The sequence below is a fragment of the Podarcis gaigeae genome (assembly GCF_964106915.1).
Source record: "Podarcis gaigeae genome assembly, chromosome: 6".
NCBI lineage: Eukaryota > Metazoa > Chordata > Lepidosauria > Squamata > Lacertidae > Podarcis > Podarcis gaigeae.
Window position 1 is genome coordinate 29490738 of NC_139682.1, and position 26508 is coordinate 29517245.

At 42.4% G+C, this 26508-nt stretch overlaps 1 protein-coding gene across 1 annotated transcript; it reads right to left on the reverse strand.

The window, feature by feature from the left end:
- Positions 1 to 2402: 2402 nt before the first annotated feature.
- Positions 2403 to 24359, reverse strand: LOC310847935 (BPI fold-containing family B member 4-like). The gene is made up of 16 exons (XM_083746271.1): positions 24350 to 24359; positions 18881 to 19146; positions 17011 to 17197; positions 14537 to 14641; positions 12832 to 12978; positions 12131 to 12191; positions 11101 to 11164; positions 10501 to 10592; positions 9209 to 9376; positions 6706 to 6747; positions 5956 to 6111; positions 4439 to 4506; positions 4052 to 4094; positions 3453 to 3516; positions 3246 to 3322; positions 2403 to 2620 (listed from the first exon to the last, which is right to left on the reverse strand). The coding sequence occupies exons 2-16, from the start codon at positions 19119 to 19121 to the stop codon at positions 2597 to 2599; spliced, it is 1539 nt and encodes a 512-aa protein (XP_083602397.1). The 5' UTR covers positions 19122 to 19146; positions 24350 to 24359; the 3' UTR covers positions 2403 to 2596.
- Positions 24360 to 26508: the final 2149 nt, after the last annotated feature.

Sequence of the window (26508 nt, forward strand, 5' to 3'; positions counted from 1 at the left end):
TTGCACTAACATGCTGAAAAGTTTTCATGAGGATTTTTTGATTAAAAACACTGCAAATTGTTGCAGAAATAGGGATAAATGAATTTATGATTGGGAAAATGAGAAATTGAGAGAAGAAAAATCAACAGATCCATCTACCCTGACTTGAATAGGCATTGTTAAGATTGCAACCTTAGTTACCTTCACTTGTACTTTACAGATGCTGTTTTGAATCACTTAATACTGAATCATAGCTAGGTTTGTCTCCCTTGCTTCTTTCTACTCAGTCCTGCTCAACATCCATACTTTCAAGTGTTAGTCATGCATGGTTGTACTGACATTTTATTAAATTTGTTATGGGCTAGGTTTTAACATGATGGGTTGCTGCTCTTAATACATGTTGACCCAACATGTTGCCTCCCCAAACTGGGATGTGCGTCTTCCCAGCCGTGTTCCTGCACAAGTCAAGTGCCCCCTAAGAGATCACGGTGCCCAAAATGGCCACCAGCTCTCACAGGGAAAAACAACGTCCCAGTTTTTCTAGGACACTTATGGGGGTATGTTAATGATAATCATACTTAGTTTAATTGCAATATTTTTGTAGCCCACCCTGGAACTATACCATGGAAATTACCCTAGAAGTATACACAATATACATGTGGAGACACAATGGGGTTCAGAAATGTATGGGGAGCCAGTAGGTGACTGAAATAACAGTGGATGGGGATGCTCATTCCCACAAACCCACTCTCCATACTATGTGTTAAAAAGCAATTTAAAGTACGGTAACTCCTGAGAAGGGACACTGGTGCTCCATCTGACACATCATGGGAGAAAATTGGAGGTGGTGTCCAAACTGATTTTTAGTAAAGTGTGTCCAAAATTTGTGCTTTCCCACCATTGAGCTATTCCTTAAACAGAAGTACAACACACCAAAGTGGGAAAGATTGTGCCAGCTCAGTTTGCTGTTTCGTGTTGTTGATAAGCTTCAAGGCTGCTGTCCTTCCTTTTCGTGGTTTTTTATCTTTAAAATGGACTTAGACGGGACAACCCTTCAAAGTGAGGATACCTCCAGACAGATAGCACTTCAGTTCAGAGGGCTGACCTCTGTAAAGTCAGACACATGGACAAACTACAGCTTTAGCATTTCTGCTTCCATCCCTGAGAAGGCTCTTTCCTTGTGTCTCTTCTGGCACCACACTTGCATAAATCTACACCTTCTCCTGGTGTCTTTGAAGCCCAGTTTTCCCCACCACAGAGCAGGAGGGCTAAAGCCAGGTCTGCCCAGGTGGTCATCACAGCTGGGAGAGTGAGAAATTGAGTCGGAGTCAAGGAAGACACAATAGCGGGGGAAAGGCCACAGGGTTCCTTCCTGCTGTGTGCCTGACGCTCCTCATCTCTCCAGCAGAACTGCCCTGTTACGTTTGTTGCATAATAGATGAACCAGACTTTCTATCTGGGAGTGGCAGCGAGCAGCCACCATCTCCCCCCATCTGTGTAGCAGAAGGGCATCATGTCAACACAGGAACTATGCGGAAAGGTGCCTGGCATGCTTAATAAGGGAAGAAAGCGACTGTGCTTTGGGCAGCTCAGCATGACTTGCCAGAGGGAGCATTAGCAGGACCTTTCAGGAGCACAATGGTCAGGGTCAGGTATAACAGCACTCCGGGTTAAGAGCTGTTGACCACAGGAGAAAACCTGCATTTGGTTGGATGCAATCACAGAAGTGAAGGGAGAGGCATGAGGGATGTAGTGGCTGTGGCAACAAGACTTGCAGGAAGAGGCTGGAGGAGCCTTGGTCCTACCACAATCTGTATAGATCAGGGGTAGTCAACCTTTTTATACCTACCGCCCACTAATGCATCTTTCTTGGTGGTAAAATTTCCTTACCGCCCACCAGTGCTCAATGGAAGGAGGATTCAGCTTGTGCTGTAGAACCCCTTACCGCCCACCTAGAATCCACTAGTAGGTGGCAGGCAGCAGGTTGACAACCCCTTGTAAAGATGGAAAGGAGGACTATGGACAGAACTTATTTCCAAATTTAAACTTTCAACCACGGTGAACAATTCCAATAAACACAACCTTTAAATATTATGCAGCTTTCCTGGCTACTGGAAAGTTGTTGCTTTAATGAGCAGAGCCCAAAGTGTATTTCTGAGTACTGTACTGCCAATCCCTATTGCATCATTTTGGGTTAATGACCTTTTTTGTACACTGCCCACCTGGCTTTTTTAAAGGGTACCATAAAAAGCCTCTAGTAGAAGATGAGGCAGGGAACTAACCATATCATTTGTCAGGGTATGACTTCTGCACTGCAGGGTGTTGGATTGGATTGAACCCATTGGATTCCTCCCAACTCTACAATTCTATAATTCTTGCATATTGGTGTCCCTCCTACCAAGAGATGAAGATCTCACCCTTAGAGGGCCATGTGAGCCCTTTATTACAGGATATACAAGAAATGCGGTACCTACAACAAACTGAATTAACAGCCATCACCCAGCTGAAATATGATAAATACCAGAGCATTAGAAGGTATAATCCAATCAGTTTGAAGTGAACATTTGATGAACTCTTTTAACATTCTGCCTCTTCAAGGTGCTGCTGATTTGATTGGTCACATTGAAATCACTAGGCCATCCTAAGAAGAGAGAAGTTATAGGTGTTTAAATTATTCCTTTGAGATACCAGTCTTTATTCCAATAACAGATGGAAGTACCCAGCCCAGCACACTACCTTAAGGAGGAAACAGATGAGGAAACACAGGCAACTCCACTCAGTGGGAGCCCCTCAATGGTACGGTGCCATGGGCCTTCCCAACCTAAGGACATAGCTCTTTTGCCTCCCTCCAACTCACAGGTTGAACCCCCAATAACATCCCACCCCATCCCTTCCACATTGTAGAAGTGCAGAATTGGTTGAGGACCCTTTGAGTCAGAACAGCTAGCTCCTCAATGCAGACCTTGCCAGCCTACCTAAGGCCTCAGGTGGGCCTAGCTCTTTCCTAAGACAGCACCTTTCAGAGCTTAGCCAGAAGGATTAGTGGATGCTGCTCTTTGCCTGACCTTGTTTTTGTGCTCCCACTTCCCTTGGAAATCCAAGCAGGACAAATACAATATACATGGGGAACTAAATAAATGGATCTAAACAAGAAAATAGGTCCCCTTCCTCCACAGTGTCCATCTTGCAATGCCATGGTGGTGCTAGAAGGATGGCAGCCTTCCATTGATGGGCATTTGCTATAAGGTTCTGTGTCTTTGCTGTACCTGGAAAAGGGCAGTGTTGACTTTGGTCCACTTGACATTTAGCATGGAAGGCAACGTAATTCCTCTCCTGAGCATGCCTAGAACAGAGAACAGCCAATGGACCTGCCTTCATGGTCATTAGTTAGCTGAGCTGCCCCTCATGAAATGTTAGCTCCTGTTCCCTCAGCTGAAGCCCTCCATTTTCTGTGAAACAGCTGCCTGGCTTACCATTCATGGCTGGTAGGAAGCTGTTTGTATGAAGGTTGTTGATGTACTCATGGAGCTTCTGGGCCTGGAATATAGGACATTCTTTCAGTAGAATCATAGACAGGCCTGAGTCCCACATTTAGTACATATTTTAAATCCATATATATCCACCACATGTACTATAATACTTTTTTAAAGGATTGGGCTGTCTTTTAAGGACTATAATAAAAGTGGATTCAAGTAATCTATTGAAATCCATGCACAGACAGCTTCATCAGGAAGTTTTTCACATAATCCATTAATCACCCATTTGCCTGGTGGCTAGGGTGTATTCAGCCTTCATTCTCAGATGTCAAACCACAAAGCTGTACCTAAGCCAGGTAGATAAGTTTGTGCAGAATGCGCGGAACAAGAAGACATGTAAGCAAAGATACACTTGGAGTAGAGAGAGCTTTACCTCCTCCTAGAGTATCTGGCTATAAAACATGCAGTCAATATCCTCAATTCTCTTGGATCAGGTTGTGGATTGAAGGCTCATGCTATACAGCACACCCTATTGTTTCATGCAAAATAGATTGATTTGCTTGTGGCATATTTCAGGCCTTGAAGAGAAGACTTACATTGGTAGAACCAACAGATGAGGATGCCTGAACACCATCAAAGCTACAGGGAAAGAAAGCAATCAGATTAGGGGATGGGATGCAAGCCATGACTCCAGTGGCGTAGTGTGGGTTGTCAGCACCCGGGGCAAGGGAAGTAATTTGCGCCCCCTAACCCGTAGATTTGCACCCCCTAACCCGTGGATTTGCGCCCCCTAACCCTAACCCCCAGATGTTGCGCCCGGTGTGGCCAGCCCCCCCTGCACCCCCCCACGCTACGCCACTGCATGACTCTGTACAGCAGTGGTTTTCAACCAGTGTGCCATGGTTGTATTCCTTATTTCTACTAGCTGCTCACAATCTCTCACTACTACCTGAAAACAAATCCAGTAAGAAAAATACCCATACCTCTTTTGTGACAAAGAGATCAACAGTTTGCCATTAGAAGCTGAGAGCTTTGCATTGAAGATGATGACCTGCAACAACAACAAAAATATGTATCATTGCAAATGGCTGGACTGGCACAGCCTCAATTACAGTCTTTACTGTTTTAAAAAAATGTGTTGTGGCATCTTATGGGCTAACATTTATTATGGCACCACAGACTAGCGTCTACTTCATCAGATGTAAACCTAATACCATAATATATGTATTAAATTGTGGAACCTAGACTAGCACAGCAAATGCTACATTAGGAAGAGCTTCCTGACAGTAAGAGCTGTTCGACAGTGGAATTTGCTGCCAAGGAGTGTGGTGGAGTCTCCTTCTTTGGAGGTCTTTAAGCAGAGGCTTGACAACCATATGTCAGGAGTGCTCTGATGGTGTTTCCTGCTTGGCAGGGGGTTGGACTCGATGGCCCTTGTGGTCTCTTCCAACTCTATGATTCTATGATTCTATTCTATGATTCTACATCTCTAGAAAGTCTTAGCTTTGTTGTTATTGCTGTTCTGTTTGTTGTAGATCACATAACAAGTTTGTGCCATGGGGGGGGGGGGGAACTGCTGGGAGTTGCATGTATACATGCATGGATTATAGCACACCCCACACCCCTTTTCTATTTCTTTCTTCTTATTTGTAAAAGACACTGTTAATTTACTCTGGCTGCATAGGGAACATCATTCATTTCTACATATATCAAGTGACATACAACACAAGACCATCCTATTATGAGTGAACTGTTTCAAAGAGATAAACAATTATATGACTTTCCAAAGATATCTGAAGGCAGCCCTGTATCATGAAGTTTTAATGCCTGATATTTCATTACTTTTTTATTTTCTGTTGGAAGCCACCCAGATTGGGTGGGGTATAAGTAATATATTATTATTATTATTATTATTATTATTATTATTATTATTATTATTATTATTTTCTATTCTGTTCAACAGGAATTGGCCATTGCTTTGTCAGTGAAAACCTGGCTAGGATACTCTGACAAGTTTGCATTTACTGTATGGGGGCATGTGTATGAATCTTGCGTGTATAAGTGAGGTTTAGTTGAGGTGAACTTGGCCATCAGAAGAATATAATTAGTGTACCGTGGCCAATGTGCTGTGCAATTCATGTTTTTTTTCTGCATTTTGTAAAGTTTATTTAGGAACATAAGAAGAGCCTGATGGAATGGATCAATGGCTCATCAAGTCCAACATCCTGTTCTCACAGTGGCCAACCAGATGCCATGTGGTATTTATTGGTTTACACTGCTCCTGGAATCTATTGATCAGAGATTGGGAACTTTTGGCTCTCCTGTTGCTGTTTGACTCCCAACTCTCATCAGCATGGCTAATATACAGAGGTTGTTGGAGTTGTGGCCAGTCAACATCTGAAAGGCCCTGGTTCCTATCTCTGCTTTTGATGAAGGGTAGAACATTTTTAGATAAATAATTAAAATGGAGGTCATGCAGGTGTTTTACTTCAATACTCACAACTTCCCACTGCAGGACAGACTGACCACGTACAAACATATCAGAGAAAAGAGGCTGTTTCACCACAACATTCTGGCTGTCTATGGAAATGAGTGGAAAATTTGAGCCCCTTATCTTTACCACCAAAGGTTGTGGAGCAGGGAAGCGCTCAGAAATCTGCAAGAGAAGGCAAGGTGTCATGAGCTTCTGGTATCTGTGTTTGGCTGCCACTTCTACAGACCTTTGTTCCCATTAAGACAAGACACAATTTCCAGGACTATTATCCTAAAGGATGGTCTCAGGAGACAATGAGATTTAGAATGCAGACACTGTGTTCAGGTTCTGCTACCAAAAGAGCTTTTAATGCAAATATATATTCAGCAGATTCCAAGCTTAATAAGCATATAAGATTCTAATACTTAGGCAAGCATAGCAGTGCATCTAGGTAGCTAATTAGTTAGACTTTGTATGCAACAACAGTGATTGCCTGCTGACTCTATTCATGCAAATTTGTATGAAGCACTTATTTTTTTAAGCAAGCAAACTTTGTGTTGAATGGCTTAGTTATGTCCTGTGCTGCGTAAGCGGGCAATCCTATGCATGTATTCTGAGAAGAAAGCCTCACTGAGTTCAATGGAGCTTTCTGTCATGGGACTGCAGCCTTAATGACTTACGGTATATCTTTAAAAGATGCACACATATAAGGAGAAGATCAAGTGCTTGGTCTGAATGGCCTATTGACAGAGGAGCATAAGAAGAAAACACACTAACCTTTGTAATTGCACTTGCCAAGTCAGTTGTCATGAGTTGTTTCTGTTGATAAAGGGAATAGTAAAGTGAATCAGCTTTGGATATCTCTAATTAATTTCTGAAACACTCATTCAGGGCTAGCAGGCCAATAGGACAAAACATAAAGGCCACCCACCAACAGCAGCTTGGGCCCACTCTTCCCTACTCCCATGTTAGAACCATTCACTCTGTCTCTCTTCCTCTCTCCTTTCACGTTGCCTTACTCTGCATACAAAAAGGGCTTACGTAGGTAGTTGGAACCAAATAACTCCAATATGAGCTAACACACCACTTTGGAGGCGGGATGGGGAACAGCAGAAGGGACACTGTGTTGCCTTGCTTTACAGCAGGGACAAGGAACCCTGACAAGAGAGTTTGGCTTCTGTGTTGTGCTGTGTGAAAAGGACTTCATTTCTTGCAGGGCAGCACAGAAAAGCTCCCACCTCCCCTTACTCTCTGTTTCTCCTCTCTCCCAGCCCCTTGCATTGGTCTGTCTTCCGCCTCTTGGGCCTTGATCTTTCTGCTTCCTCCTGCTGCTTAACCTCTCTCTCTCTCTCCTGTCTCCAAGAGACCCAACCCTTAATCTTTTTCTCCCCCACCTAACCTCTAGCCTCATCTTTTCTTTACCTGTCCCACTGCTTCAATTCTGAGTGTTTTCTCTCTGTGCAAGACCTCTGGCTCCACTTAACACTAGCTCTACCTGCTGTTAGTTGCCTTGCCCTCTGCTCTGTCCTTTGCCCCACTGGCTTCAGTGGTCATCAGCTGCTGTCTGTGTCCAAGCACAATTTGTTTTGGGGGTTTGTTTTGTTTTGCCTGATTGTCATGGGTTCTAGGAATCCATTGTCGAGGAGACTTGCTGGAACAATCAGGATTTTCCTACATCATACATTTTTTTGATAAGCCTGGCACTAAACTTCATCCACAAAGCATAGGGAGAAGCAATCTCCCTCTCTCAAACAAGATGAAAGGTGTGTGCAAAGGCAAGGAGAAGGAGAAGCATCTGATTATGAAAGATGAGGGCAGGAATAAGGGACATTGCAAGACATATGTTCAAAGTGACCACAGAAACAATATTACTTCCTTAACAAGACAGTCCGTTTCAGAGGGAGAAGTCAGGAAGCAGAAAGCTAATTAGGGGCAATCAGTGATAGGACAGGGGATGAGGAGCAAACCATTTCCATTCATCATGTTATTTTTAGAGAAAGTGTGCTTGAAAATGTTCTGGTGAAATGACAATAGAAGGAAGGAGATGCACAGCCAATTATGCATCCTCTAGATTGAGGATGACCTTTTATGTTCTATGAGGCTACGCTGTTCTAGAAATAGAAGCAATCCTCAAAACCAGGAAATGTCCAGTCATCCTGCCCTAAATCTATCAAGGATAACCTTGGAACAGTCCTCTATAGCAGGGGAGCTGGTGGTCCTTCAGCTGTTGTTGCACTCCAGCTCCTATCAGCCCCATCCAGCATGGCCAACCGTCAAGGACAATGGCAATATAGCCCAGCAACATCTGGAGGACCATAGGTCCCCCACCTCTACTATAATATAGATTTTGTAGCTACTGTTCCATTGTTTGGGTGGTTGCTTGCTGCAGTTTCATATCTCCCTGAAGCTTTTCTTAGTGTGAGCTGTAAGCTTTGCATGAGGCTTTTAAATGATGGAGGAAGAATATAATCAAAGCAATTGCTGGAAACAAGCTTGTAATGAAAGTATTTCTCTGGTGCAAACTGGGTTCATTAGCAGAAATTAGCAGTAAAACACTGGTGAATTTCCAGAAAGCATATATGTGTATATATATATATATGCTGCAAATAGCTGCAGAAATGTCATAAACTGAATTTGACTGGAAAAATGAGAAATCAAGAGAAGCCAAAAATGACAGATTCAACCATTCCTACCTAGCTCTACACAAGTGCAAGTAATGGAGATGGGCTTGCACATTTTTCTCTTGGGCAACAGCTTAATCTACAGGAAATTAGCTGTTAAATAGTTATCTCTAGGTTGATAAAAGCTTTGCCTAGTGTTTCTGTACACTAAGCTACTGTTAAAAGCACAGCCACAGAGGCCAGTGAAAAAAATATCAACCCTTGGTAAAGAACAGATTCTAGAATGGAAAGGGGCGCTTTTCATGAGAACGTCAATGGATCCATCAGAGGATGGGGGAGGGGCATAAGAGAGGTAAAGGGAGAAAGGGGAACAAGAACATAAGAGACTTGCTGGCTGATCAGAGCAAATCCTCTTTTCTACAGCAGCCAAACAGATGCCCACAAGCAAGATATGAATCCATCTCCTGTTGTTGCTCCCCATACTGCTCCTAAAATATGGAATCACCAGTGTGGGGAGTGGAGTTGCAAGGGCTCACAGGTGCACATGTATGGCTAAGAGTAGATCATTTTGGCAACATATCATCTACAGCCACAAAATGTATAGCACTAACACTGTGTCATATAGAAGCACGGAAACCCAAAAGCTATGGTCACTTTACCCCTGCTCCTTTGGTAAGGTTGGCACTGCAGCCTCCAGTCAGGGCAGCAATCCCGATGCTGATGAAATCCTTGCTCAGAGTCAAGTGGAAGTTAGTGCCAGACTGTGGAGTCGCTTGGAAAAGTGTGGTGCTGGGTGGACTTCCCGGCAGAGAAACCTGAAATGTAGCCTGGTGGGAGATCCAAGGGGGAAATGCAGGACATCTTTGTTAATCCTTTAAAGAGAGTATGTCAGCCTTAAGGCTGCTATTTCTCCTTCCCAGCTGTTTGCAGGAACTCTCCTTGCTGTTTTGAGAATCTTGTATTTCAAAAACCCAGTTTATCCCCTTATCCACAATCAACCACTGCGCTCTGCAGAAGAGGGTATCCTGCAGATAACTTCAGGATTCTGCAGGAATAAGAACTTCAGCATGCTGGTTTCCCCTCCTGTTACATATTAGACAGACCCCATCTGTTATCATTTGGGGACCTACTGAAGACCTTCCTCTTTTGGAAAGACTTTTAAGTGGAGATCTTGTCCCAATCCCCATCTGTATTGGAACTATTTTTAAAGGTCGGCGGTTCGAATCCTCGCAACGGGGTGAGCTCCCGTTGCTCGGTCCCTGCTCCTCCCTAGCAGTTCGAAAGCATGTCAAAGTGCAAGTAGATAAATAGGTACCGCTCTGGTGGGAAGGTCAACGGCGTTTCCGTGCGCTGCTCTGGTTCTCCAGAAGCGGCTTAGTCATGCTGGCCACATGACCCGGAAGCTGTATGCCATCTCCCTCGGCCAATAAAGCGAGATGAGCGCCACAACCCCCAAGTCGGTCAAGACTGGACCTAATGGTCAGGGATCCCTTTGCCTTTAACCCTCAGTCAAGTTCTGTGCTCTTGAGTCCTACAGATGTTATTAGACTTAAGGCCATGGACCCAGGTGGGGAGTTTTGCCTAAAGCTGGGCTGATTATCCTCTCACCTGATACACACACACATTCTCTCCCTCTCCCTCTTGTCTACCTTTCCCCTCAACCTACTAGTTTTCTTTGTGTTAGAAATTTCTGGTGTTGGGTCATGCAATTCCGCTCCCCCCACATATCCTGAAATGGTACCTTCCCAAGAGAGCTGTGTCATGTGCTTCTTCTTATAAAGGCAGATCTTGAGAAATAAAACAGGAACAGCAGCAGAAAGCCATACCACAACTACATCTACGCCTGACTTCCATTGCCACAATCACAAGGCAAGAAAAGAGGTTATAGATATGGGGATTAGTCAGAATTTCATAAGGCAACCTGTTCTCCAAAGCCAAGAATAATACTTGCCTGATAAGGAATCAGGAAATACCTATCGTTTACTTTAGGGGAACCTATTAGATCATAATGGATGGTCCCAAATGTTCCAACAGGAACTGCAGCTGCAGAGACATACAAAGAGATTGTTGAATCACGTGCAAAACCCATGAAAGAGCATGTGGCTATTGCAACCTGAGCCACCTCTTTTGTGCTGCTCTTTTACGATATACGATATACGATATCTTTATAATTGTAAGGTTAAAACAGACTTGAAAAGTACATTCAGTTCAACCACTTGCCTCGAGCCTTAGAAATAGGGCAGGCTATCAGACAACGGCAATTGTTGCTTATGATGCTCAATGAGTCAATTGGCAGCAATTCCTGGGACCAGATAGGTGTCCCTGAATATAGACCACTTCCACTGATGGATTGACTTAATAAAACCATGGAGAATCACTGTGAGATAATCATACCTAATTTAGGGCATAGAACACTTGGAGAGTTACCAGCTGATTTCTTATCTTCTGTTTCCGAACAAAGTTATCTGTTAGCCTCTGCTAGGCTGTTCCACAAAGTCTCCCCAGCAGAAACAAAGGTGGTTGGGAAAAGAGGATGTCATCAGCAACTTACAAGCCAGTGTACTCAGAAGTGACACATTAAGGATGTCAGCCACCAGTCGGATGCAGTGACGGATCTGTAAAACAGAGTGAATGCAGAGCACACAATAAAAAAATTCCTTCCAATAGCACCTTTGAGACCAACTAAGTTTGTTATTGGTATGAGTTTTTGTCTGCATGCACACTTCTTCAGATACCAGAGCACACAGTAAAGAATCAAACACACAAAGTCAGGAAGAGAATATTTTGGAATGGGAAGGACTGTTACCAAGTCCTCCTGAAACAAGGTGCTGAGAGACTTCTTTAAGAATCATGTAAAATGCATATTTTGGTATAGAACTACACAATGAATTAGCTAACCTAGGAAATTCTTCTGGAATTTCTGAATTTCACTCAGATCAGGGCTGAATACCTGCAGACACTTCTAGGCCATAGCGATTTTTGGGTGGGATTCAATCACATACCAGCAAATCCAGGTTGCACAATCATAGCTGAACAGGAGGTTTTGCACAACAACCCCACTTCCCCCCAAATATTGGACTTTTTGCAAGAAGGAAAGTGATGGGGAAATGCAATGGAAAATGTGAGATAACACTTGCTTTGACACAGCATTGTCTAGCCTCCCCACAAACAAATAGCAACAGATGCTCCTTAAATAGTCAAGGTCATCTAATCTCCCTGCAGACAAATTAGGATCCAAATGTCCTATGTGTCTGCGACACAGAAATTTCTGTGTGTATCCTGTAAGAGTAAACCCAAATGTCCCCAGATAGAGAAAATGTGGTGCTGGAGAACTTTGTCAACTTTACTCCACTGTGAGTTGCATGCTCTTCATAGGGAAGAAACTCTTGTGGTTCACGTGAACCTGCATAATTCACATTTCTCAAACCAATATGCAAATTTAAGGACAGCTAATTTACGCCAAATTTCATGATGCAGTTCTCCAACAAAAAAAATGGGTACAAAGATACCTTATTTCAGGGGAAATTGAGCACAAAAACATATATATTTGTGAAACCAATGTACATAGTTGCCCAGCTTACCACATCAATCAAAATTGTCCAGACCACAGATTGCATGTTGTTCTCATCTGGTCCAGCCACACTGAGCAAAAGGAATTATTGACATCACTGATTATAAGGATCAATTATAAGCATGTAGAAATTTCAGTATTCCTATTGCTTTACAATTCTTATCTCACATTCTAAAGCTTAAACCTAGGTTGGTTGCAAAACAGGAATACAGATATAAAGGAAGAACATGAAAAAGTTAGAGAATATATGCTGCTGGCAAATGGCTGGGTGTATTCCACATGTCCAAACACTGAAAAATAATTTTAACTTCAGTCTTTGGAAGAGGCCTGATGGTCTTCAAGTTACACATGCAGAAACCCACAACTGAAGACAAAATGCGTTTGATAGCAAATTAGCAAGGTTGCAGAATATAATTAGGTTGCAGCCAAAAATGTTGCCATCAGATTTTATCATTATCAAAATTGCTTCAGTTTTTGCCATTATTCTTCACTTTGGGTTAGACTCATGGGACAATCCAACAGAAACAGGTGCATTTAAAATCTAGACTGAAACTTATCTGTTTAACCCAGAAAAATGGCACTAACAGCAAGAGCTGAGCCAGCTATTTATTTCTACTCTTTAGTTTTATCTCAGATTTGTATTTGAGATGTATCCTTCTCTGCTCATGACCTTCTTCAGTTACCAGGATATGAATTATCTTCCCCACTCACCTCTTTTGCTGTTTGACTTGAATATCGTTGATAAAGATCCTTGAAGCTTCAATGATGAATATCTGATTCTTGGAAGAATCCCAGAGTAGTTTGGATACAACATCAATCTTGACTTTCACTTCAGAACTGAAGACACCACTCTTGGTGCTAAACTCCAAGGAAAAGCAAATAAACAATTTTTCTCCTTTTTTACAAGGGCTCGGGATGTTGGCAGAACAACAATTCTTAATGACTGCATCTGCATTCCTATGAAAGCCATCACCATTCAGTTGTGTTATTAATATTCTTGTTCTTTAGAATTTTATTTCAAAGAAATTCCCAATGTAATCAGATTTGAGTTAGAGCCAAGACTATAGACATTAAGGATTAACATATTATAGTTCTGGTCTCTGTCATTTTATCATGTTTTAACCATAATTCTGTTCTGTTCCATCTCTGCACTTATATGAATTTATTATTATTATTAATTTAAATAATTTCAAAGTATATATTGAAATGTGCATTTTCTCTCAAAGTATGTATGCAAAACACTTACTTTATCTAAAAGATTAGCCTTTAAATGTGTATTTTGATGAGAAACTATGTCACATTATTTGGAGAAGTGCAAAATTTGCTGGTCAACTATTTTATTGTCTTCAAAAATAGACCTAATTCTCACAATGTAGCTAACAAATCAAAAATAAAACAATAAAAACCAAAACAACCCACAAATTTAATCCCAACACATAATCAGAATTTAAACATAAAATTTCCAGCAAACGTAACATCTCCAACTTCATTTTAAAAAACCCAGCAACATAAAACTAAGTTTGTTAAGACTTAGAACCAATGCACATGTTTGTTCAAGAAGTACTGATCACATTCTGCATAGGAATTCACAGAGAATAATCATCCCTATGGACAATTTATTTGCCCTCTAAAACATATTAAACAGTGGTAACCAGCCATTTCACAGGGGTTGCCCATTTTTATATCATACCCTGCAACCTTAAGCACATTTGCCAGAGAGTAAGTCCCCTTCAGCAAACTGCAATTTACTTTTCAATAAAGATACTTTGTCTTGCGCGGCTAATGAGCCAACTTACAAACTATTTGGTTGATGCTTGAAAGGCAGGACTAGAACCAATGGCTGGAAATTCCAAGGGAGCAGATTTTGGTGAAGTGTCATGTGTAACTTTCTAATTGTAAGACCTGTTCAGCTGTCAAACTGAATTCCTTGGGAGGTGGTGGGCCCTTCATCTTCGCTGGTGCTTTTAAATCAGAGGCTGGGTGGTCATCAGGGATGCTCTAGTAGTTGTGTCATGCATTGCATACCCCATATAAAGCGGAGGGTTGGAGTAGATGACCAGTAAGGCCACTTGCAAAAACTCCATAATTCTATTAAACATTTTTGAACATTTATCTTGGGATGAACATTTCTTCAGAAACTTCAACAGACATCAGGACACAATAGTACACATTGTGGGTGGAAATGAGCTACTGGGCACAGGTGACACTGGGGCTCTTTGACTTCCTATTGCCAAGGTTCAGGCAAGATTCCTCTTGACATCAGCCACAGTGCAACTTCATGAAAGGGTATTTATGGAGATTGGAAGTCTTATCCAACTTCTGACTGTGCTGTTTTGCAGCTCAAGCCAACTGTTAGAAATGGAAAAGTGTGTTTGGTGCTCTTCTGGCTGTCAGCCCGATCTTTTTGGACACTTACCTTCCACCTTTAATGGAAATTTCAACTGGAAGGGAAAGGTGGACCTTGTCACCAGATGAAAACTTCATCAAAGTTGGAAGAATTGTAATTTTTGTAATGGCCAAGCTGAAAAAAGCAGGGAGAGTATTGAGAAGAGACAGTCAAGCAGGTCTTTTACTGCAATCTTTCCTCCCCCAAGCAGACTTCTGGTGAGAACAGAATAGTAATGAAAGAATCATTTGATTCCTTACCAGACTGAAAGACAATCAATGACCCATTGTTGCGTCTAGCAACCACCTTCATCTGTAACTAGCTTTCTTGTAAATATAGGTCGGGGGGGAGGTGCCTTGGTACCCCTTGTCTAAAGCAAAGACGATGTTGCTTCCAGATAATCTGTTTATTTATCCTAATTTGTTGGTGGGTAGATAACACAATGTTGGCTATTTATTGAGCATCCATTTTGATTGGTTTGCAAGGAGGTTAGATGACATTGCATCAGGCAAATATTCTATCCCATGGTGCATTGCTCTAGAGCAGGTCTGGAAAACCTGCAGCCCTCCAGATGTTGCCAGACTACAGCTCCTATAATCCCTGACCATTGACCACAATGGCTGGGACTGATGGGAACTGGAATCCAAAAACATCTGGTGGGCGACAGGTTTCCCACCCCTATTGTAGGGGCATCTGAGGATGCCCCTTTGAGCACTTCCGGGTCGGCGCCATCGCCGAATGGCGGGCTCCCTCCGAGCTCCGGAGGGAGCCGGCTTGGCAGGGGCTGGGTCCTACCGCACCGGCGATGCGGGGACCCTTAAAAACCACGGCCAGAGTGAGGCCGTGGACATGGAGACTCGGCTGGCACCGTTAGCGCTCTCCCGACTCGTGAAGGAGCCTTTTTAAAGGCTACGGATCGGGTGCCGGGGAGAAGCGTGGTGCTTTGAGTTCTCTGCTATCCCTGCCGAGCGCAGTCGCATGCCATCCGGCGGAGAGCGCTGACTTCTTCTATTGAAAATTCGGCTCTAAAGAAGAACCCATTAGTAATTGGAATATGGACTAAAAAAAGGGGGATAAATTTTTAAAATTCGGAGCGAACGGGGGAGGCGGAAAAAAGGAAGTCAGCCCACCCCTAAATTGTAGAAGAGCCAAAACAAAGGACTGGACAACTAAGATCGAGTGTAACCTTATCTTGCCGAATCAGCAACTTCGCGAGGGAAAATTATAAGATTGAGCTGGAGGAGAAAAGTGGAATTGTTTTTTTAAAAAAAGCAACCTCCCCGGAATCCCTGGAGCGATTCGTGAAACTGCCTGGAGAAAAGTGATGGAGGTTTTGACAGCTGTCAAAGAGCTGTCAAAAAGGAAGATTAAAATAGAGACTTTGTTATGAGGACTTTGCCGGTTATATTTGTTACAAATTGAATACAAACTGTTTTAAATATCGGTCAACAAGCTACTTGGTCTGGTGGATGTGATTCTGGAAGGGAACTTTGTTATTGCAATCCACCTAGAGGAGCCGAGGGATATTGCATGTGTTTTTCACAGGAAATTTGAACAGTTGAATGGAACTTTTAATCTCCTGGGAAACTGCAGGAATGGAACATTATTTTGTCTACAGAGGTCTACACACTACAGGAAACAATGGAACTATTTGTTGGAAAATGAAAGGAACATGATGCAATGCTTTGCTTCATGAATAACAAGCCTCTGCAGAGACACTAGAAACCTTTGGAAAAAGAACATTTCTGTGGGAGAACAGAGAAATAAAAAGGAGGAGAATGATTGACAAGAACAAGGAAATAACAAGAACTGGACAGAACTGGGGGAACATTTGGGATATTCAGGTTTGACAAGCTTATGGATACAAAATTGGAGTTTTTACTCCTGGATATAAAAACCTGGATAGAAGAAATGGGCCCTTATTTGATAGACTCCTTCTACGATTGGACATCCGTAATTAAAGACTGGCAAAGAACCTGAGGGACATAGTGTAATGTGGGAACTCCAGGAAGATATTAGAAGTGGAGGGATAGGTGAAACGCAAAGGGGAAAGAGGGGAGGGAAAATTGGAATCCAAAGGCTGTAAAATTATTATTCATATTTATCTTATTTCCATCTGTACTATGTTTGAAAGGGGGAAACTCGTGGAAGGGTATAGATCGATCTTAGGGGATGGGAATTTGGATAAATTGGGTTATTGATGAAGAGTGTAATTTGGGGATAAGAACTTGTTGAATTTAATTGCTTATTTGGAAGATTTGGAACACAAGAGGGGGTAGGGAGGGGAAGTCCTAGTTATTGGCAAAAAGTTTATAGATTGGATTTAATTTGTTTTGATTTGTTTTAATTTGGAAAACCTTAATAAAAATTATTATAAAAAAAAGAGGATGCCCCTTTGAGGATGGAGCATAGCCTATAAGCCAACATCTGTAAAGATACTGCCCTTGTCTGGGCTATGCATGCCACTCATGATGAGAGCTGTCTGAAGACAGTGATATACTTACTGCGTTATACTTTGTATCACTTTGAGCATCTCTGTTTCGTCAGCCTTGTTTCTCAAGCTTCCAGTCAGTTTTGTATCTTCTCTGCCTTTTAAGAGCTCACTTACATCTTTGATTGTCTTCGGCAGTGAGTTTGTTATGTCCAGTGGCAGCAGTTGCTTGATCACCTCTGACAGTAAGCCTTGTATATCTGAAAGTGGGAGGTGGTACACTGACTTCTTCACAAACAAGCTTTAAGGGAGTTAGAGAACACAGAAGGTCACAAAATTCAAGGGCTGGGGTATCACAATGATCCATCACAGTTAAATAACCTGACAAATTCCCAGAGAAAAGGCTGACCATGATTTAAGGCATCTATTACTTTATGATAAATAGAGAATCTTTGCAAAGCAGGGAGATAAAGTGGGAAGAGGGGAACTTTTGTACATGATGTTATCTCTTCTGCTTGTAAATGCTGGATTCAACCACAAACTTTTAAATTGAAAGAGAAGGTCAGCTGTTGTTGTTTTCTTGACCTGAGCAGGGCTCCTAGCACTGGGGTGGGGGGATGGCTTGTGGCTATTGATGCCGTGTTTCAGGGATCCAGAATAACCAGTGAAACCACCTGATGTTTAGGAAAATAGCAACAAAGGAAGTCTTATCACCTTCATCTTCTGCTTATGGACACCCAGAGGCCCATTTGACTGGCCACCATTTGTAGCAGAATGCTAGATAAAATGAATACCTGGTCCAATCCAGAAAGACAATTTGCATGTTTTGATCATTAAATAAACACTCACCTTCTGCAAGAGGGAGCCTTAAATCAGGAATGGGGAACCTTTCTCAGCCTGAGGGCTGAATTATTGAGGTTATTGATATTGTGCATACGGAAGCAAATTGGTTTTAAAAAAACTTGCTCTTCTTTGCAATAAAAATTCCCCAGTCCAAAAATATGGTTCAAAGGCCTTACTTACAGAACGTAACTCCAGAAAAACTTAAAACAACAAAGTTACATTCAAATAGTTGCATAATATCATTTGCAAATTCTAGCACAGGTAAAATATCTTAGAATTAAAAACCTCTTTCATACAGAGCTAAAAATCAAAGCTCTGCCTCTCCTCTAAACAGCCTCCATTAGCCTGAGGCTGTTTTCCTGGAAAGAGATTAGCAACATTCTCCTCAGCAGTTTCAGAACAAAGACTTGCTCTACCCAAAATGGAGCTCTACAAATTAGCATATGCATAGATTTATAACAGTATACTTCTCATGTGGTTGAAGTTAAACACTTTGTGACTGACCCAGCAGAGAAACAGCCTCACTTAATGATCAACTGTTAGTCTCTCTACTCAGCTCCAATTTAGCTTCAGTGGAAATTTTCATGCCATGCATGCATACAGACACACCACAAGAGTTATTTTCCATTTTAATGTGCATTAAACAATTATACTTAACATGCATTTCCTTCTGGGCCCGCTTCCAAGGTCCATACACCAGCATCGGGTGAAAAGGTAAAGGTGGGCAGAGCAATGAATGAATTTTTAAAAATCTTTGTGCAGCTAGTGTCACTTCTGCACACTAACATACCCCATCTCTATTCTCCAACCTCCATCAGAATTCAAGGAAACATTCCAAGCTGAACAAAATAGGACCAGTGAGGGGGTGGCCTGGGAGGGTTCTAAGGGCCAGGCAGAGGGCTGCATTTGGCCCACAGGACTGAGGTTCCCAGTCCCTGCTTAAAATGGGAGTTTAGGTGACAGAGGGAAGAAACATCAAAGAGAATAACTGCAAAAGCAATGCCATATCCCTGTTTTCGGTCAGTATTTCTGATGGAAGAGTTTATTTCTGGCAGTTAGGGCAGTGTATGCAATAGAAATATGCAATGCTGATTACTTACAGTCATTGAATGCAGTGTCACTGATGCCTGCAGTGATGGAGGCATAGACCGCTCTGTTTGCAAATGAACCGACTTGACTCCTCGCGGTTCTGGTTAGTCTCATTGTTTTACTAGCTGGTAAATAGCTTCCATTTCCAAACAGATACTCTCCTCCTCCTTCCCCAACAGTTGGGTCAACTATACTGGCACTGGTTTTGCAGTAAAAGAAGATTAGAACCACATTCCAGAGGCTTTGCATCATTGCCCCTGACACATGGGGAAAGCACCTTTGCAAAGAAAGAAACGGTGATCAAATAATAATATGCTTTCCATATCTTAGATTCCCAAGAAATACGTGTTGCTCAGTCCCTGCTCCTGCCAACCTAGCAGTTCGAAAGCACGTCAAAGTGCAAGTAGATAAATAGGTATCACTCCGGCGGGAAGGTAAACAGCATTTCCGTGCGCTGCTCTGGTTCACCAGAAGCGGCTTAGTCATGCTGGCCAGCTCCCTCGGCCAATAAAGCGAGATGAGTGCCACAACCCCAGAGTCGGCCACAACTGGACCTAATGGTCAGGGGTCCCTTTACCTTTACCTTTACTTCCCCCAAAGAGTCCTGGGAACTGTAGTTTTCCCATCACAATGCTGCAGTTCCCAGCAACATTAACATGTACTACAGTTATGTGACAATGAGCATCCCAATTTGCTTGTAGGATATCTACAGGTCTTCCCTTTGTCTGTCCCATGTCATTTTTCAATGCATTTCCCTGTCACGCCAGCTGCAAAAAGACAGATTATTCTCAAAAGTGGATTTGTTGTGATAGGATGGGGCAATAGAACCATTTATTCCACTTTAAGTGCAAATGCCAAAGGTACAGTATGTTTTTGAATCCCTCCAGCAAAATACTGTCAGTCTGGATGCACCGTAAGAAAGTAAAAAATAACGTTTTACAAGTTTGTGTTATGTTCCAGTCTAGTTTCCCTTGCTGTGCTTTCTTGTGTCAGTGGTCCGTATCACTGCCTGAATTTTCTAGGAGCCAACGCACAACCTAAACACTCCTAAATGGCTTCCTCATCCCTCTCCATTTCTTTTTTTCTTCTTCTCCCTGCTTTCCTAGACTTGACCTTTTATACCTCGTCGTTTCCCTCACCTATTTCTCCTCCACTGTGGAAGTTTATTCCCTGCTCTTTACCCGCCTCCAGAGACACCCTGTGTGTCTCTCAGATCTCAGTGTGAATATTATGGCACACCTACACCCATGTGGATTCTGAGGAGAAATTCAGTCTTGTTAGTCATGCCACCTATGCATATTTCCCACCACTGAATTAAATGCAAAGAAGCAAGACTGTACAAAATGAAAGCTCAGTTGTAGCACACAGCAATAACGATAACAATAACAATTTTATTATTTATACCCCAGCCACTCTGGGCAGTTTCCAACATATCTAAAATAATAATAAAAACATCAGCCCCTAAAAACTTCCATAAATAGGGCTGCCTTCAGATGTGTTCTAAAAGTCAGATAGTTGTTTCTTTCCTTGACATCTGAAGAGAGGGCGTTCTACAGGGAGAGCACCACTACCCTTAAACATGTTCTATGGCAGTAATTTTAACATCTGGGACCCACCTTTAGCCCAAACACGCATTTAGAGACCTACTTCATAACTTTTAATTGTCAAATAATTCTGTGTACATTGTGGCAGCCTTTGGGTATGTGCAATAAAACTGACTGAGGCTGACTTTTTACCAAATCTTTGTGTGGTGGCCATATTGGTGTTGCAACTCATCTGTGGTTAGGCTGCTGTAACAGAGTTAGTAAGTCCTGACTCACCAGTTCAAGACCAATATTTTAAAGGACAGGTGTCAGCTTCCACATTGTTCTCTGTTTTTTTGGATAGAAAAAACACCAACCAGAGTATTTACATTCTTAATAAATTTTCTTCTAAATGCCCAGTCCCCAAATAGTCTGTTTTGGTTTTGTTCTTACCGAAAGTGGATGACGTGGCAGGTAGCTTTTACCTAGTAAAGAGTTTCCAGCAACGGCTTCTCAAACTGGCTCCATCCTCTGCTCTCACTGTTATATACTAATTGAATAATATCTTAATGAAGGGGTTGTGCACTAAGATGATTGTTTGTGGGAAGCAGACCTATGTTCCTGCCAACCTTCCAAGGTAAATAATTGGGTAAAATACAATATTCTGACTGTGAGCAGTAGGTGTTATGTTTGGCTACAGACTTTGAGCCAATTTGGTTATTCATTTCTCTTGGACTCTGATGTTGATAAGCAACACAGTGGGCATTAAAAGAGGCAGGAACAGTGGATGCAGACCTCCCAACTTTCTTAATATTTGTTCTTTGCAGATGTCACATATTGAGAATCAAATGGAACTTGGTTGCATGAAGAGCACTCTCCATCAAACACTGCCCCCCCCCCCCCCCGCAGCATTCCCCATGAAAACCTGCTCTTTGCCACTGTTCTGATTCAGCATTAAAGAGTGGGTTTTTCTGGGGAAAGTGGGGGTGGGGTAGGGTTGGAGCTCTCAGACATGGACTGGGAAAGTATGGATACCTGTGCCTAGAACACATGGGGCTAAAGGTAAATGTGGATGAGCCCTAAGTCTCATCACTGCCATTGCTTGAGAGACTTGCTAGATTTTGCTAGTATGAACCATGTGCATTGACGACTGGATTGATTCTGCAGGAGTCCAAGGTGGCGTATGCGTGGTTCCTAGGAGATCACCTGTCTAGGCACTGACCAGATCCAGACCTGTTTAGCTTCAGACTGTGAATAGATACTGGAACAATGATAGTATGAATTTCCTGCAGCCAGTGGCTGTCTATGATCCTGATTTAACACTGCTGCATAGAATCAGGAGATCAGAGAGGGTCCAGGTGAAATTTTTGCCGTTACAGTGTGTATAGAAATCTGCTCCTTAGTCCTGTTGAGCTTATTGCTGGATTCACACACAGTTCTCCATCTCCTCATGGACAAGCTGGTAGCAGATCAGCCTATAGTACGCCATTTGTCAGCACTGTTGGGATCAGTAGAACGGAAATAGCCCCTACGTGAGTAGCCTTTTCAGACGCCTGGCCATTTTTCTTCCACCAACCCCTTAAAAGCCAGCAACCCTTTAAAAACACAATAGATCCAGTTGTAGGTCTCAAATCACCAGCAGATATTTCAAGAAAGATTCAAATAGACTAAACCTATCCTACATCCCTAACTAGGTAGTATAATGAAGATCCATAATTATGTGATTGCTGGTCTCTAAGTTTTAGCAACAAGTAACCACAGCAAGTGGCCAAGAAGATATTGCTGAAGGAGTTTGGCCTTTCCTTGAGAGCTGCTTTCAGGATGAAAATCCCAAAGTTCCACCACCAAAAAAAGCTTGTTGTACCCATTAAGTGAAATTCACTTTGTATTTCTGTTCTTCTGTTCTTGTGCTTACAGAAGAGCTGCTCTTCACAAAAGCTTTAACCTTGATTTCAAAATGACAAAACTGAGCTTGTTTATCACCTGCTATTCATTGCTAACTAATTATTGGCTCTTATTATGAGGGCTGCCATCTCTAAACCCTCTTAGTTAAAGAAGGGATGCTATTCATTTAAAGAATCAGACCATGCAAGAAATGGAAAAACATGGGTTGAGAGGGGGATGCGCTTGCCAGACGTTAGGATGGTCCCTCTCAAAGTGAGATTATATATAGACACACACATACCACATTTCATATCTGTCTCCATGTAAGCATATGCAAACACACAAGGTATGGAAGCAGAGCAGCAGGAAAGAAATTGCTCTAGGGGAAGATTTTCAAAGGCATCAAGAGTAGAGAGGGGATTAGGCAACGCAAAATATGTCACAGAGATTTCGCCTCCCATTTTTGGTCTTTGAAAAAGAAATGTCCCCTGGCTTCACTAAAGGGACGATCAGAAACTCTTTTTATCATAACAGGAAGAACCACAGCAAATACTTGAAAGAGATTGTGGAAGCTGGATTCAGCATGAGGTCCAGCTAACTCATAAATGGCGTCACACATATATCTCCAAGACTGAAGGAGATGCAGGGCAGGAAAAGGAATGGTGTGCCTGCCTGCCTGTATAGAGCTGCTGGGGTCAGAGCAAGGTGGGGACATTTTCAAGTGGTATGCTATGGCTCTAGATATATAATGCAGATGGGACCCATGTCTGCAGGTCAGAGGCATCTGCTGCTATTCTGAGGACACAACGGTGGAATTGCTTGTCCATTATTTCTGAGGAGATACAGGTGCCTTTAGACATTCTCCTAGCACCAAGGGAGCTATTTGTGAACAAGCAGCTCCTGAGCATGTTTAAATTTACAGATAGAATATGTCAATGACCCGGCTGTGTGGGCCTTTCTTACTTGAAGCAGTGCCCAGTTCTATGGCTGGGTCATTTAGAAGTTTGCCTAGACACACAGGTGCTGAATGCTAGTCAAGGGTGATTGCATTTGGAGACCAACACATTCTGTTGCTACTGTGTGTTTGTGGTTTTGTGTGTGTGTGCGGTGGGGGCGGGGGAGGAGGAAACCAAGTGATTTCAGCTTGGAAGGTCTGCTTGACTATGGTGAAGTTGTTGTAAGAAACAGCAGCTGTGCAAGTCAACAGAGCACCAGGAAGGGACAGTGGGTTGCATTATGATGAGGTGGTAACCATGGTATTTCAAAGTGGTCAATGAGGTGAAACACAATGAGGACCAGAAAGAAGCCGCTCACACTTTTGAACAGGTGGGTTTTTCAAGCATACCCTATGATATTCCACAGCAGTCGATGGAACGTTATCACGCCACAAGCAAGCGCATTCAACGCCTGCCCTGTGGAATATAAGTGATACATCCTCACTACCTGTGTCTACAAAGGGAACTGGTGCTCCTGTGGATTCTGCTGCCTGAGGTAGTTGTTTCACTTTACCTATGTGATTCCACATAGACCTGAGCTTCTGTGCCTTCTTCCATACATGGGAGAATTTCTACAAATCCAACTTCCCCCACAAAAATTCAGTGCTATCGAATGAGAAGCTGCATATGCCAAATGTTTCTTTTCTCTAAGACTATTCTTATAAGTGATGAGTGTCTTGTCAGGAGACCTATTCCATGGGTTTGACCAAACATACAATTCATCTTGTGAACTTCTTATCATGGAAACATTAACCCTTCCATCTCACAACCCGCTTGCAAAATATCCGTTGAGAGAAAACAACAAGGAATGGAGCACTTCTTAACTGCTCTGGTTTTTAAACACTGCTTTGCTAAAGCACGTAATACTGAGCCACCATTAAGACAGGCTGAATCACGATTCACTCAAAAAGTCATTTTCTTTCCTCACTCCCTTTTAAATCTGCATTTGTAATCTCATGTAGAGCCTTGATTTCTTTTGTAGCCTCCAGACTCTGCAGAAATTCTAGTAATTAACAGTAATAATGAATATTTAGCAACCAGCAAATGAATGAATATTTAGTAATTAGCAAATGCCTACCTAAAAGGTGTTGTTGTGCATTGAGGAAATGTGGCCAACAGTTTGTTGATCCTCTGCATTTATTACCAACAAGCAAATCACAGATTGCAACAAGTGCATTTAAAAATGGTAATGTAGACATCAGTGATGATGCCCTGCTTGGTGCTTTAATTAGGCTGCCTGCCTTACATGGGAAAAAGGACCTGGTTATTTTTCAAAAACAGAACACTTTAGGCTGATGGAATGTTTAAATTTTGGGGAAATACCAACCTATTGTTTATTGTTGTTTAAAGCCCTTCTGAATGAACTGAAGGAAAAACGAGTCCTGTAGTTGTTGTTGTTGTTTAGTCGTGTCCGACTCTTCGTGACCCCATGGACCAGAGCACGCCAGGCACTTCTGTCTTCCACTGCCTCCCGCAGTTTGGTCAAACTCATGCTGGTAGCTTCAAGAACACTATCCAAGCATCTCCTCCTCTGTCATCCTCTTCTTCTTGTGCCCTCCATCTTTCCCAACATCAGGGTCTTTTCCAGAGAGTCTTCTCTTCTCATGAGGTGGCCAAAGTATTGGAGCCTCAGCTTCACGATCTGTCCTTCCAGTGAGCACTCAGGGCTGATTTCCTTGAGAATGGATAGGTTTGATCTTCTTGCAGTCCATGGGACATTCAAGAGTCTCCTCCATCACCATAATTCAAAAGCATCAATTCTTTGGCGATCAGCCTTCTTTATGGTTCAGCTTTCACTTCCATACATCACTACTGGGAAAACCATAGCTTTTACTATACGGACCTTTGTTGGGCAAGGTGATGTCTCTACTTTTTAAAATGCTGTCTAGGTTTGTCATTGCTTTTCTCCCAAGGTCCTGTAGTTAGGGAGGTTCTTAGTTATCGTGGTTCAAGTTATTGTGGTTCAAGACTGTGCCTTTCCTGTTTTTATTTGGAAATGCGTTCGTAAATGCAAACTGTGCTCAGAGGATGCAGAAAATTCCAAATCTTTCCTCTAGCTAGTTTGTTATAGGGAAGTGGTATGGCAGTTCCTTTCAATTTGCTTATCTATAAGCAAGTTCAGACAAAGGGTTGGGCTAGTCTAGAGTCCAGTTTCTAAACCATGGCTAACCAGACTCTTTTGGGAAGCTTAATCTGAATCATCCAGAGATGTACAGCGGTTAAAAACATGCATGGAAAATATCTGTGTAACCTTGGGGGGGGGGGGGGAGCGTGAAGCCTGTGATTCACAAAGATAGGCCACAGGCGCCACACTGTGGTAGGAGGGGGGCATAGGCGTTTTGGGGAACAAAACTGTTCTTCAGAATTATTCTATATGTTTGCTTTCTTATACTTATATATAGCTTGAAGTAATCACCCTTTTTCGTTGGTTTTTCTCCCAGCTTTTCATAGACAAGCTAAATTCTATAAATTCTATAAACCTTATGGCCCATAGCAAAATTATTTATTTGGGCAATTTATATATCTTTACATGGACAGTGGTTCGAATCCCTGCGACAGGGTGAGCTCCCGTTGCTCGGTCCCTGCTCCTGCCAACCTAGCAGATCGAAAGCATGTCAAAGTGCAAGTAGATTAATAGGTAATCCGGCGGGAAGGTAAACGGCGTTTCCGTGCGCTGCTCTGGTTCGCCAGAAGCAGCTTTGTCACATGACCTGGCCACATGACCCGGAAAAACCGTCTGCGGACAAACGCCGGCTCCCTCAGCCTGTAGAGCAAGGTGAGTGCCTCAACCCCAGAGTCGTTTGCAACTGGACCTAACAGTCAGGGGTCCTTTACCTTTACCTTTTTACATGGTTTATAACATAGAACAAAGACATGTTGAACTTAAAATCAGGAGAATTTCCACATTCTATAAGAAACAATTAACAACTAAAAAGAACACTCTCTTTAGCAAGAGTGTATATATCTCTTTCTCTTTAGCAAGAACAAATAGCAAGTGAAGACATGCCAGTTGCAAGAAGCCTGCAAAACTGCAGAAATGTTTTAGAGGTGCTCACTTTCCCTGTGAATGCTAACTTCTAAAAAAAAGGGGGGGAGTGTTTGCCTGCATTCTGCATAATTTTTATTCTTTATTTGATAAATACAGCTTTAAAGCTCTTGACAATGTGTAGAAACTGTATATTTCCAAGGAAAATTTTAAATGAAAAAATGTAGTTTTGTTTTAAACACGGCTCAGAC